This window comes from Dreissena polymorpha, chromosome 5 (genome assembly GCF_020536995.1).
Source record: "Dreissena polymorpha isolate Duluth1 chromosome 5, UMN_Dpol_1.0, whole genome shotgun sequence".
Classification (NCBI taxonomy): Eukaryota; Metazoa; Mollusca; class Bivalvia; order Myida; family Dreissenidae; genus Dreissena; species Dreissena polymorpha.
Window position 1 is genome coordinate 70,064,604 of NC_068359.1, and position 15,246 is coordinate 70,079,849.

General features: G+C 33.5%; 1 protein-coding gene across 4 annotated transcripts; it reads right to left on the bottom strand.

The window, feature by feature from the left end:
• Positions 1-10,379: 10,379 nt before the first annotated feature.
• On the bottom strand, positions 10,380-13,146 carry LOC127882327 (ctenidin-1-like). 4 transcript variants are annotated; one of them, XM_052430895.1, is made up of 5 exons: positions 13,066-13,146; positions 11,823-11,856; positions 11,584-11,705; positions 11,224-11,466; positions 10,380-10,495 (listed from the first exon to the last, which is right to left on the bottom strand). In XM_052430895.1, exons 1-4 carry the CDS (start codon positions 13,124-13,126, stop codon positions 11,255-11,257), a joined length of 429 nt encoding a protein of 142 aa, XP_052286855.1. In that variant the 5' UTR covers positions 13,127-13,146; the 3' UTR covers positions 10,380-10,495; positions 11,224-11,254. The 4 variants fall into 4 exon arrangements, with proteins under 4 accessions (XP_052286855.1, XP_052286856.1, XP_052286853.1 ...); XM_052430896.1 differs by having other exon boundaries at positions 11,701-11,856; XM_052430893.1 differs by having other exon boundaries at positions 11,584-11,856.
• Positions 13,147-15,246: the final 2,100 nt, after the last annotated feature.

Below are 15,246 nucleotides of genomic sequence, written 5' to 3' on the forward strand. Positions count from 1 at the left end.
TGGGCGAATAAATTACATTACCACGAAACATTGATACGTTTTATTTGAGCGATTTTAAACTTCGTCATACTGTTGTTATTGTTTCCTACTGATTTCATCGCAGGCGATTAAAAGTTTACCCTCCTTCACCATATATTTTTGTCCATATTCAGTCTTTCCGTCTGTCTCTCTGTCAATCCGTTCGTCCACAAAAAAATTGCTTTTTTTGATAACTTAATGACTAAACAAAACATAAGAAACTATGAAACTTCGTATACACATTCAGTTATAGGTGGTTTGTATGATTGTTTGTCAATCACTGCCTCTGTTCGTCAATCTGTTCGTGTGCTAAACTGAAATAGTGTAATAACTCGAAAAGACCCTAACATATTATGAAACTTGGTATTCCCAATCAGCTATAGGTATTTGCAGGTCTGTATATCAATCGCTTTTTCTATTCATTCATTCGCCCGTCTGTTTGTTCAAAACTGACATAACTAGAAAATTACAAAACATGTGATAAGATCATGCAACTTCATAGAAATTGGATCAAACTTTGAAACTTATAAAGAGCCATGTATGAATTATGCCAGACATTTCGAGTTTCCTCAGAGGTTAAAGGTCAAGTCACTGCCACTAAAAAATAATACAAATAAATCTTGTATTTAATCAATTATGCAAGATATGATCATAAACATTTGGAATACTAATTTGGCAACATGTTGCATTTTGTTTGTCGGTCAATCCCTTCATCTGCTCACCCATCCGTCCGTCTGTCCTCCCGCAAAAATGAAATATCTTGAAACGGAAATACAAACAATATTATAAAACTTGTAACATGTTTATGACAGGAATATTCTTAATTCTTTATGTATGATCATGTCAAAGGTAATTTGACTGGTGCTAAAATAACATAACGCTGGATAATTCAATTGTCTAAATATACATAACATACAATCATGCAACTGTGTAAACACATGAGTAGAAATATGAAAAGGATACCTGTAGTAAATTGTCGAAACAAATCTCATTATTAATGTGGTTAATGAAAATTGAATTTAAAATTGAAACATTAAAACTGAAAAAAGTGCAATTTTGAAAGAAAACCCATATTTGTAATTGTAAAGGTTTTTGTACCCAACCGTTAGGGGACTCTATTATGTGTGGAATACTGTGGACGCCTGTCTAATACCTTCTGTTACAGGAAGCATGGCGTATTGAATGGACATGAACCGTGCAGGGCAAAGATATTTGACTGTTTATTTCATTTGGATTATATTGCATAATACATAAATATGACACAACTCTTATATTTATCGTAATATGTTAACATATTAATACGTATTTTGAACGGAGTCCTTTACAAATATAATTAAAATTGTAAAATAATTTTATTGTTATGCCACATTGTATTGAGATACTAAAATAATATGTATTGTAAAGATTTAAGCAAACTTATTAAGAACTTGTCGTTGAAACTTGTTTTGTTCCATTGTTAATATCAGTGTCGTTTATACGTCATATGTACATACATATTACATTTTCCCATACATTAAAATGTATTGTCACTCATATACGGTTATAGGTGACTATTCCTTATTACAAAGCATTCAAATAAAATGCATTCGAATACAATATTTAAAAACAAAAAAACAACAATAAAATCATACGAGTGAATACCCCGCCCCCCATTTTCCTCGGCCAGTTTTAATTTGACGTATTTTGTGGCAGTTATTACAAAAGTATCCATATTCTGGTAATATTTCAAATTTTACTTGTATTGCCTAACCTTGGAATCTGTTGAATACTCAGGAGCATCTTGGAATTAATGTATATGAGTCACTTAAGTTTTAAGCTTCATATATTCTTAATGCTCACACTCAGTAATAAGCAATTAAGAGCATACCCTTTGGTAGAATAACATTACTATAATTATATAGTCACGCAAAAACTACATAATGTTTTTTCGTATTTGCTTCATGTTTAACAACAATTACAAAACAGGTTGCATTTGCTCAATGTTTAAAAAAATCTAAAATGACGTTGATAATAATTGTTAAATAAAAATAGAATAAATAAAACGTTTATGTGTATGTGCAACTGTTTAACACATGCCATATTGAAAGTCATCTTCAAAGGTAATATCATCGTACATCTTTAAATTTATTCAGTGTACAGACATTCACATCTAATTTTTAACTTTACTTATGATTTGTCACATTTAACAGTTAATTTGACATAAGAAAGTGTAATTTTACTAATTTCACTATATTAACGAACAATGTATACATTAATTCATAGTAATATATAACAGAGTATTTGAAACTAAGTGCTTTTTAAAAAGAGAAGTGACATTTGTATATTCAGCGCATTGAAATCTACGTAAAGAAGTTAAAAATTATTAAAGATCTCCGTTTGCAGATAAAAGCCATATGTTTGACAACTTCGAATCCACGCTCGACTTATCTATATTTGATAGTCTGCACCAAAGATAATCAACATATTGCTTGTTAAGTAAAAACATTATCCTTATTCATATCACATCGTCAACCGAAGCACTTGATGTTTATTTTCCAGTTCAAAGACAGAAACGCATTGCTCGGTTTTCTACTCATTCAATACAAGCAAACTTTCATGTGCCTTCCCAATATGCTATTACAAGTCATACAATACTATCATACTGATTCTAATTTACATGTAATGCATGTCTCCTAGCATTTTTAATTTAGCAATTAATACCCCCAAACTTTGCTTGCTGCCTGTGATACAACTTGTGTCATTATTTTGATGTGTAAATGTTCACTCAGAACAAAGCCTAGTTATACGTATCTGTCAACAATTTTAAGTGGCATCTTACCAGACGTAAATTTGGAGTAAGCTTTACGAGTAGAATGATTCTGTTTTGAACGATAATGTTTAGTTTATGCGTATGAAATGCTTAAGTATCAGCAAAGAGCAAAATAGAAATAAATCTTCGTTTTTGCATCTCCACTGGGGGCTGACGAGGTCAAAGCGTAGTCCGTTTCTCTACGACGTCGGGTATATGTTTTACTAAGAAAACATTGTGTAAATACACTACCACTACTTAATCAGGCGAGTTTCATATTTTCTGGTATTTATGGATTAGAGAACGGGACATCCAGTAATGGAATGTACTACTTTCAATAACAAACTAATAACAAATGCGCGTAGTTGCAACTTTTACACATATTTTGAGCTAAATCGAAATATTTTGATTTGAAGCAATGCATAAGTTGGTTATTCTGTTAGAATAGCCAATTACAGTAACTGAAATAAAAATAAAACTGCATATTACTTTGATTGAGTGTACATTACACATTTAAAAGTACAAAGCAGGTTACGAACATATATTTTAAGTATTCAAATGCTTTGTTTCGAAGGAAATTACAAGTCGCTTTATGTATAGGTTTCGCACAGAGTATGTATTGGTTGTTCAACGAAGTACAAATATAATGTATAGATTACTCAACGAAGTTTCTGTATCTATTCAGGACATAGCACAAGCAGTTTGCAGTTACTGCAGACTGTCATTTCCCAGTGCTATCGCGTTATCGTACTGTCGTCATCGTATTTTGACATTGTCGCCATCGTACTATCGCACTATCGCCATCGTATTGTCGCACTGTCGTCATCGTATTATCGCATTATCGCCTTCGTCCTATCGCGTTATCGTACTGTCGTCATCGTATTATCGCATTGTCGCCATCGTACTACCGCGTTATCGTAATATCGTCATCGTATTATCACACTTCACATTCAAATTATTATCTGCAATATAATTGAACTGACTAAAACAGTCGTTAGAAATTGTAACAGGGGAGAAGGTGTTAATCATAAATGTAAACGACCCTTCAATGAAAGGAGTATGGAAACATTGTAACAAAACAAGACACTTTAAACACAAAGATTCAACACCGCTGTAAAAGTCGTATCCTGCAAATCGTGTGAAGGTGGAGCCTATTTGGTAAAGACCGGCAAATAACCTCTTCTGGAATCTTAAATTTTACAAGGATGATGCTTCAGCAATTGCACGCATGCAATATGATTTGCTTTACAGTCGATTCTCATAATCTTGAAGGTGTAAGGACATAAAAAATAGTTACAAATATCCGGAGTTGGAAATAAACATTCGAGGAAAACCGCAGACGTATATAGAACAAGGAAAACCGAAAGTAACCGCAATTTAACACGATATAAATTTACCGGCCGTAATGTACGCAGTAAACAATAACCTGTGACAGATAACCATTTCCACACCTTTACAACAATACATTGATTAGGCAATTGCGGATTTGTGTTATTTGGGTCCTACAATCCACACCAAACAGCCGTTACAGGTAAAATCATGTATAAGAACATGAAATTCTACTCAAAATGAGTTGGCGATTACCGATTTTCAAGAATATCGCTTTGATATTTACAATGTAAAAATAAAATCTGTATAAGATAAAGATGGGTCCTCGATAAAGAAGGATCGAAGATGGGACATGGGATTTTCTTTGACATAATCAGAGTTTCGAGATAAGCGAGTGGGAGATTACAAGAAACGACTGTTATTTGATAAAGAGTAATGTGTGATAAAAACCTATCGTCGGTCTCTATCCAAAAGAACGTATAAGAGATTTCACAAGCTGAAGATACGTAATTTTTATTGAGACCGACGACATTCGGCTCTCGATTGTAGTTTGAAGGGTCAAGACGCTCGTTTATACTTAGACAGCTCACAAAGTCTGCCAAGTTCAACTGTCGTCTTATAGATGGAATTTCCATTTCGATCGTTTGCTTTGGCCTAGTCGTGAATTTAATTATATAAAAATAATGTGCATTACCATGTCGACTGTGCTGTTCGTATCATGTTGTGCCGTTTTTAATACCTCCTCCTCAATGAAATATCCAGCCACTACATTACTCTGTATTCCAAAAAAACCAACACCTTTTTGTCGAGAATATTTATCTTTAGCAGATTTACTCAATCATGCCTGTAACAGTTTTATGAAATTGCAGCTTGAAATATAGATATGTTCTTTTAGACATCATTACCGCTTGAAAATAGTGTGATAAATAGACACATTGCTGATGATGACGAATGTCTTCGTTTGTCGCAAGTTTTTCAAAGTACGTCTGCAAGGTCATAAGAGTTCAATACCATGCTAATATATAAAGTTCCACCCCCTTCACACGCATATGGAAATCAGAACATACACTGCAAAGTACAAAAAATACAGATCAAATAGAAGATGGTGCATTGTAACGTCGTTTTAGCAAAATACCCCAACAAAGTATTCAATTTTCGACTTTCTCTTCTGACACGAACGTATTATTTCCAACACAACCTTTATGACTTTCGCCTTTTAGAGATAACCAATACGTCCTCTGGAAGAAACACATACACGCTAAAACGTTGTCGTAGCGAGGCATATACCTATACTGTCAGACACATGATCATGCCTAATAATACAATTCAGCCTTTTTTTCTGATAACTGGGTCACCCTACACATATAAACATGGTTGTTAAAACACGCCGGTTGCTTAACGATACATTGACAAATATGGAAATTGTAAAATTGTGTCAATTAAACACAGTTGTTAACATTAATTGCATTTGTTAAATTGAAATTAACGGTTTGATAAATCAGCTGTATATTTCATGTTTAATCTCATAAACCAGACTCATGTTGGAACATAATTTGAAGAAACAGACCTATGAAATGTCATTGTGCTTAAATTTAGAGTTTTGGTATTAGAAAAGCATTATCTTACCTGTTTAAAACCCAATATTCCCACCAATCTGTACTTCGATGGATACAATGTATCGTAGTAAAACATATACCCGACGTCGTAGCGAAACGGACTTCGCTTTGACCTTGTCAGCCCCCAGTGATTGTAGTAACAAAACAAATTGAAACAAGCGCTTTCTTTGCCTTCAACAATATATCAAGATATAATTTCATTAAACAAAAGAGACATTGGAATAAGAGCTCAGTACCTCACTTTTACTAATTGTTTCATCGTCCATGGATATATATATATATATATATATATATATATATATATATATATATATATATATATATGTGTGTGTGTATGAATCACGTGATTAATTTTAACAATATGATGAGATCACATCAGCGTCATATTCCTATCTTTTACAAAATCACTTTTAACAGAGGGAGTACCATGCTAGACAGATGATGACTGTGTTAAAGTGAGGTTATTTGTTATGTTTGTCCTTTTTTGTAAGAATGGTATGTTAAACCAGGCAAGCTAATTTATAATTGTATTTCTCTTTAATGGATTAGCTTATCCAGTTGTGCGATGTTTGTGATTTCCATGGTTTTTTGTTTGAATATCGTAGACGTCGGAACGCAATAAACCATTGTTTGAAAGAAACGCTTCCACAAAGCTGTAGTTTAGTTACGGAATTTTTGCGCAATTATGGTGTTCATGTGTCATTTTCTATTATAAAACACAGTCTTGATTCGAGATACATCTCTGTTGGAGGAAAATATTTATACCAAACGATCAAAGAATAAGAAGCTGTGGCTAAATTGCAAATGTTTTGATTTTTTTTTTATATATCTTTTGAAAATGTTCTTTATGTAAGAAAGATAAAGCTTAGTATACACAGAAAATTATAGCTTTCTCGCTAAAGGTGATCAATAACGACTGCTAACACAATTTAGTAAATATTGGCGGATGTTCTTTTACAAAGAATGAAAACAAAACTTATGAATAATGATCAATGAAGTTTTATCATTCGTAGATACATAGCCCAAAGTGCTAGACTTTTGGACATCATGAAATAAACTTGATATTGTCATAGCCTCGGTGGACTTAATACATTAGGTAAATAATTCAATTTAATATCATGGTCTTTTTTATTATTGTCAAGACAATATACAAATGTAGCTTTGAAATGTTTTAAAGGATGCACCATCCGTTAGCATACAATATAGGGTTATTAGGATTTTCTCAGATGAAGCGTACATATCGTCAATGTCATCCTTAATCATTTAATATTTTCAAATATTACTAAAAAACTTAAAATATAAAATGGTATCGAGACCTTCGTTAACAAATACTAACACTTCAACAATGGTTCTAACCGTTATTCTACATGCAAAATTACTTTACAAAAATGTCATGGCTCTTGGTTAAAAAGATCTTGTAATAATTTATTGTTTACTTTCTCTAAACGTTCGTGTGTGATGCATCTAGAGGCTCAGTTAGCTCACTATGGTTTATGTTCTGTTCATATAAAGCGCCCCCAAACATGATCCTATTAACTGTATTACTCATACATAAAACCGTTCAGTGAAATAAACGTCCTGTTTTCCATTAGACCTGATGCTTATATACCATATGTTTAATTAATTTCGAAGGACAAGTCTTTTAATGTTTACTTATAAAGGACATAAAGACTTTATTAATAACTTACTTGCTCAGTGAAAACAACGCCATGATCTTCCATAAAATAGATGCCTTTTCAGCATTTGTTGAACTGTTTTCAAATGATAGTTGGGTTAGTTTAAACATATTTATTTCTTTTGGCAAGAACAATATATCAAAATACACAATACAATAGATATCAGAAAAGGATTGAAACGAAAGAAATGATTATTATATTGTTTCTCTCCTTGGGATTATATTTACACATTATTGGCAGTGTATTGGGAACAATATAAGTTAGTTTATGCTAGACATAGAAAATATGAGTGATAAATATACGAAGGTTTTGAAAAAAGTGGAGAAAAAAAAGAAAAAAAATAGAAAAAAATATAATAAGAAAAACAATGAGCAAATAAGGACGAAGGATTGTTGATGGGATAGTGGGGTTAAAGGTATAATTATAAAGATGAAAAACCTTAATAAGTAAATTATGTTTAACCAGTAAGCCCCTTTTCAGTGAAAAAAACGTGAAAAAACCGTCTTGGTCTTCCATAAAAACAGATGTCATTTCGCGTCTAATGAAATTTTGTCGAAGGACGTTGAAATTAAAGGTATTACTGAAAAAAAATTAAAGCCCTTATTAATTTAATTTATTTCGTACTTATTAATTAATATAGTTATATGTGTATCTAATGGGTTTAACTATAAAGACGTTACGTACAATTATTAAAACTGTTTTCTTTTTATCATTAATCATTTAATGAATCATTTTCGAAGGATACGGAGTTTTAAAGTATAACTATAAATAAAAAGAAAATCTAAACCATTCCACATGTGCGGGTGACACAATATAGGAATAAGCTCAAGAAACATTATCAAGAGAGAAATTCTAGTTAAAATTGTTTAGTCGTTCTTCCTTTTCTTGGTCATCGCTGAGCTTCTACGCAGTCAAAGCCTTGAAATGGTCAATGCTAAAGCACTTGAGGAACTTAAACCCGTTTAAAGGCAATCATTTGCTAGTTTTATGGTTAAAAAATATGTGACTGAAAATTACTTGTCTTGCTTATAATAAGATTTACCCGGGTTGAATGTTAATTTCGATAAAACGAAAATACAATGAAAGTATTAAGGATTGAAAGAAAAAAGTAACAGAACCAAAGTTATAACTGCTTATTGGAATCTTAAATAACCAAATTTCAAATTCTTAGCCGCCATGGTCATGTAAATTACAATATGCTTTTTGAACTCGAATACAAAAGAAATGCAGAAAGACATTTATCGCATATTGATACAAAGTTACACTCAATTTATTTACGTAATTGTTTGATCTATCTGTATAATTGCTTAGTCCACTTACGTTTCTCATAAACGCCACTTCATAAATACAATGTTATTTGACTTTACGTGCGATGGGCACAGTAAACTCAAATTCAGCTCTTTATGTAAAGCCAAGAAATTTAATTTTCCTAGTTTGAGCGCAGAGAATTAGAGGAAAATTATTTTCCTTTGCATACGAAAGTCTCCTGAAGGGGTCGCTCAGTGTATTGTATTTGCGGGTAAATATGCTCGTGGAAAAGTCATTCGGCTTTGCGATACGAACCAGAGAACACGTTCTTAATATTTTATTGGATATAAAATATTGACAAGTTTCCTCATAAAAATGCTTATCTACATGAATATAGTCAGTTGTTGTTTTTTGTGTGTAAACTATTTTAGCGTTAGTTCATGTATGAGTTATGAAATCTATATCAACATGTGAATTGTTCACATTTGTTTATTGTCATACGTTATAAATGTGTCATCTGGTCGTACGCATAGATACCAAAATACAAGCTATATTTTCAATTTATATCGTTGTGTTTGTTGTTTATTTAGGAGACGTATAAGGTATAAGGAATGATGGAAGTCTGTACATTGTAAAAGTGGATGATTGAATTCAAGGGGTTTTAATGCATGTGCGTTAAGTGTCGTCCAAGTTTAGTCTGTGCAGTCCGCACAGGCAGATCAGGTACGATACTTTCCGCGTTTTAGCTATTTTTTGTTTCAACAAAGTCTTTTCTTGAAAAACATCTAGTTTAGGCGGAAAGTGTCGTCCCAGATTAGCTTGTGCGGACTGAACATGCTTATCTGGGACGAGACTTTACGTACATGCATAAACACCCCTTGCACACTGTGGAAAATTTTGCGCGCACATGCTCTCTTACATCAGCAATTTTTGGAAAGATTTTGTGCGTTTAACAAGAACAAAAACGTCATGTCTTCGCACAATAGTTTTCATGATCAACTTTTGTTTTTTGACCACTTCAAATTTATTATTGTTAAAGTATTTACTTTTATTCCTGATACAAAATCAGGTAGTATATAAAGTAAAGAGTATAGTTTTGACAATATTGTTAATTATATGCAATTGTATCATTTTAGGGTAAGATAGTATCGACATTTTGATTCTCGTACATATTAAGAAGTTAAAAGGGCAATTCATTGTAGTTCAAGTACATGTTTTGTACGTAATGTCTGCGTATTTTAACAGCTTTCGTTTGTCTATATTTTTGCAAAACACTCATTCGGTTCGTGAAGAAGTTTGACGAATAGGCAAGTTACAAGTTTATATTATTTTACATAACAATTAAATGTAAAAATATAATTTATGTGGGACTTCAGATAATGTATCATGGTTTACCATTTTTCTGCTTAGCTAGCTCAGATGTGTTTTGAACTAGGTTTCTTGAAATAATTTGAGCTTTGTTCTGAGCAAACTGGGCTTAACGCAAGTGCGTGCAGTGTCATCCCAGATTAGCCTGTGTAGTCCGCAATATCAATTTTGTGTAAGTACTATACTTTTGCCACAATTTGTTATGCGACTATTTTCCATTTATATTTGAAAGGTAGATTTCGTTGACATTTAAACAATAAAGCACGTTCTAATTATTGGAGTCATTCGTGTTTTTTTTAATTCCACGAGTATGAAAAGGAACACAACACAGAGAAGTTAAATGCAAAGATTGAATTAAATACATGCTAACGCAACAATAACACGTAATAAGGGTCATAAACTCAGTGAAAAAGCACTGTGGGGCATATCTGATCAGTCCGTCGTTTTCTTTCCTGAAAAAAAAAAACACGAGGAAAAATATGTCTCAGTTTGTATGAACAACAATTTACAAATAAGAAACTCCAGAAGGAGCCGTAGGAATAACATTATAAAATACCTTTGGAACTGAAGAAGATTTTCATATTTTCAATTTTATACTGAACAGTTAATCAATTGTGCAACATACTATTCACGATTTAAACAATACAATGATGGGAGATTTTAACGTAAATAGTCTGGCAAAACATCCGAAAACTTCGAATTATTAAGTATTTTTGCAATGAGAAGAACTAACCGCAAGTTCTCACATTGTATTCTGCATAATGTACCGTGACAAAGTTGCATAATTTATTATATATATATATATATATATATATATATATATATATATATATATATATATATATATATATATATATATATATATATATATAATATTTGTTTAAAATGCCATTAAAGCGGAAAGTGTCGTCCCTGATTAGCCTAAGTGGAGTGCACAGGCTTCTCGGGGACGACACTTAACGCACATGCATTAAAGCCCTATTTCACAGAGCACGGCCAATATAGACAGTAATTGGTTAAAACTGATAATTATTGACCAGACTTTTATGTGGAATGTCTGTGTTTCTTTACACGAACACGATCAGGTGACTGAACGATGATTAATGATGTATCTATATGAGGTACACTATCGAAATCAGGTTTAAGAAGCATACATTACAAATGCAATAAATGTATATACCTCCTTAACCTCCGAATCCACCGCCATATCCTCAGTATTTTTTGCCTCCGTATCCACCGCCATAAGAGCCGAATCCACCGCCGAAACCGGAACCGCCAAAACCTCCGTATCCTCCACCCCCGTAACCTCCGAGTCCACCGCCATATCCTCCATATTTCTTGCCTCCGTATCCACCGCCATAAGAGCCGAATCCACCGCCGAAACCGGAACCGCCAAAACCTCCGTATCCTCCACCACCGTAACCTCCGAGTCCACCGCCATATCCTCCGTAGTTCTTGCCTCCGTATCCACCGCCATAAGAGCCGAATCCACCGCCGAAACCGGAACCGCCAAAACCACCGTATCCTCCACCACCGTAACCTCCGAGTCCACCGCCATATCCTCCGTATTTCTTGCCTCCGTACCCACCGCCATAAGAGCCGAATCCACCGCCGAAACCGGAACCGCCAAAACCTCCGTAGGCTCCACCACCGTAACCTCCTAGTCCACCGCCATATCCTCCGTATTTCTTGCCACCGTATCCACCGCCATAAGAGCCGAATCCACCGCCGAAACCGGAACCGCCAAAACCTCCGTATCCTCCACCTCCGTAACCCCCGAGTCCGCCGCCATATCCTCCGTATTTCTTGCCTCCTAAGTCAGAAATAAAAGTAAGACAAATGGTATTTGTCGATTTATTTGTTGAAGTTGTGCTCCGATATAATTACTACTTTTCACAACCAAACAGACTGATATACATTCCTAGAGCAATCTAGTAGTGCAACGGTCAATTAGTGGAATACCGTTTTTGACAAAAATAACAAAAACGTTTTCTTTAAATTATTCTGTATGTTTCAATGAGTGTTAATGATAATGATAATTTACAAAAAAAAAGATAATGAGTAATTTCAACGCAGGATGTTTTACTGGCAAGGTGTCAAAGTGTATTTAATAGATCTTATTATCATTTAGTTCGGGTCAGTATTCTTTAATCGTATATGTAGCTTTTTCATAATTGGCGTAATTTTTACAATATCATAGAAGTTAAGGTTCATTCAACATTAATGTACATAAAAAGCGCCACAGTTTTAATTCAAATGTATTCCTTACTTTATCCCATTTCTAGTTCTTAATTTGGCCCACGTTTTTCATTTGAGCAGCGCTCTGTAAAAACGGGTTTAAATTCATGGGCGTACAATGTCGTCCCAAATAAGCATATGCAGTCCGCAATTAGGGACGATACTTTTCTCTTTTACTGGATTTTGCCAAATGCACAGGTTAATCTGGGACGACACTTTGCGCGCATGCATTAAACCCCTATTAAGCAGAGCACGTCGCATTTATATAAGGCAAATGCATGCTTGCGTTTATGATACAGCGTGATGACACAACATATGACTAAAGCTGGGGTCAACGCCTTGGAACGATACATGCAGACCGGTTAAATGGAGAATCGAACCCCACCGCGGGCCCATAATTAAGCACTCATTTACAAGTCAAAATCTCACTTACCACTCAAAGTGTTAAATAAAAAGCCAACCGAAAGTTCGTTAGCAAAATTACATTATTTGCGATGTCCAAAGTACAACAATTCTCGAATTCGTTGGAATAAAAATGAAAAAAAAAGTATAATATCACAAACAAACATAGATTAAAAAAATATATTTGATTGTCCATGACTGAAGAAGAATACAAAGTCCATCGTTTTTTGTATAAGAATAACCGAACGGTGTGAGTTTTCGCGGTTTATACTTTTTTTATTCATATCATGGCACTTAGTTAACAAACAAGGATAATAATATACCTAATTTTATTTTGTAACTGTTCTGGCACAAAACAACCTACAAGTACTAAAACACTTACCGTCCTTACTGGCCAGAACGCCGGCAATGCAGAGGCTGACGAGAACTGCGAAATTCGTCATCTTGGGGCTGCGGTTGGATCCACTGTGAAACACACACAAAATGTGGACCCTTATATACACATTAACGATCATTTGAACCGTTACATAAACGTGTCTGTTCAGGTGATTTATTGGCGTTTATACATCATATTGTAAGCATCTAAAAGCGCAAGATAGAACATTAAATAATAATAATGCAAACTTATACGGTAAACGGTGTTTGACAAAGTACTTGTTCATTACTTAATTATAATGAACAGAGTTAAATTCACATAAGTCATAACTCATGAAAATGTAGTATGATGAATAATTATGAGTTGAATGTGTGTATGTTACAAACCTTTCATTAAAAGTGTTAATTTCACATACGTTAAACTATTTGATGAAAATGTATTATGACGAATAATAGAGGTTTCTTTAGTCACCGACGTGTTTCTGTACTAATTCATTTTCACTTTTCTGTAAAATAATGCTGGACCACACAAACCTACGCATAATTCAAATGTTGAATTTATTATTCAGACGTTGGGAACTTATGTTTTATGTACTTTGCTAGTTTTGAAGTACATGTTATGTTAATATTTCTTGGTAAAGCGTGAGACAAGTGCCCCAATTAAACATCAATTTTGTTTTCCACATTTACAGTTCAAAGGTGGTCACACGAGATGAATTCAGTAAGGCTTTCAGGAAACAGCCTTACATCAACATTGATTTGCATTAACTGCTTGAAAACTTTGAACCAAGATTTATATATGTGTGTTCGTGATTGTGTTTATTTTTTTCATTATTTCTTTAAAATCGGAGACGTAGAGGTATGATCAACAGAAAAACAGTGTAGTGCCTGATCTTTTTTTAATATATTAGGCTCGGCACAAAGGAAAGAATAAAACAATGTTTGCTTAAAATAAATTTTGGATTTTCCGTGTATTTCTATTTTCCTATTATATTTTTAAAGAAATCATTGACGACTAAGAAAATTGATGGGATAAATCGAATACTAAGTCGGTGCCGAATAAAGCGACGTTCATTTTGTTCGGCCCAACAATCTGAACCACTTGCCAAGGCTCGTGGTTCAGATTATCTAAAAATAAACATCGCTTTATTCGGCACCGACCTAGTATTCTCTATTTGCTACTTTCTGTGTAGCTATGCTTAGAACATCACATTACGATGATAATTGTTAAACCATACCTTATATACGACGCGGTATTTGATTCATTGTATTTCATTTCATGATTGATCTCGCTTCAGATATGTGTTCCTAACGTTACTTAATTGCGAATCCGTCATCTCGTCCGGAACGTACCCTAGTATAAATGATAAGTGGTGTTGATAGATCTATAAACACACACATCAAGTGAGTTTCGATCTGTTTGACGTATAAAGACATGAAAACGAAACATTTCTTTATTGTTTGGTACATGACGATAGTTTTAAAACTAGTTCGATTGTTACATGGTTCTATCGATATCATGTATCGTTTGAAATAAGCTCATGCTATATGCTCTGCGAAGGTTAAGTACTTCTTTCCGAGTTGTTTATGATAAGCGTGACCACATTGTCTTTTTATTCTGTGTCATAATATGGACAGACCAACAAGTATAATGCAACATCATAACCAGAAAGCTACTTTCGCAAAGCATCAAAGGGACGCCTTTGAAATGTTTATTTTGTAACACAAACCTTTTGACACCATCACAAAATATTCACTATAACTTGCGATCTTGCGAAAAGGGGGATTTAAAGCTAGTGCGAATACCAAAAACAAACTATTTCAAACAATCGTTTGAATTTTCTAGCAAAACAATTTGGAATTCGTTACCCCAATCTATACGTCAAACAAACAATTTAATTACATTTAAGAAAAAATTAAAAGCTTATCTTTCTTCCACACTTTATGAAATAAACTGAACATGCTTCATGTTGTTTTAGTAAATAACATTAGTTTAATGTTTAAATACTGTTCTTGCATAAATGGTTATTGTAGTTTTATGTCTGTCATTTTGTTTTTAATTATAATATATATCATTATATGTGTATGCATATATGATTCTTTATGTTTTGTTCTTATTGCTCAAGATGAAATATGATGTATTTGTTGTAAATTGTTTCTTGTTAGAAGACCTTGTTGAAAATAAGAA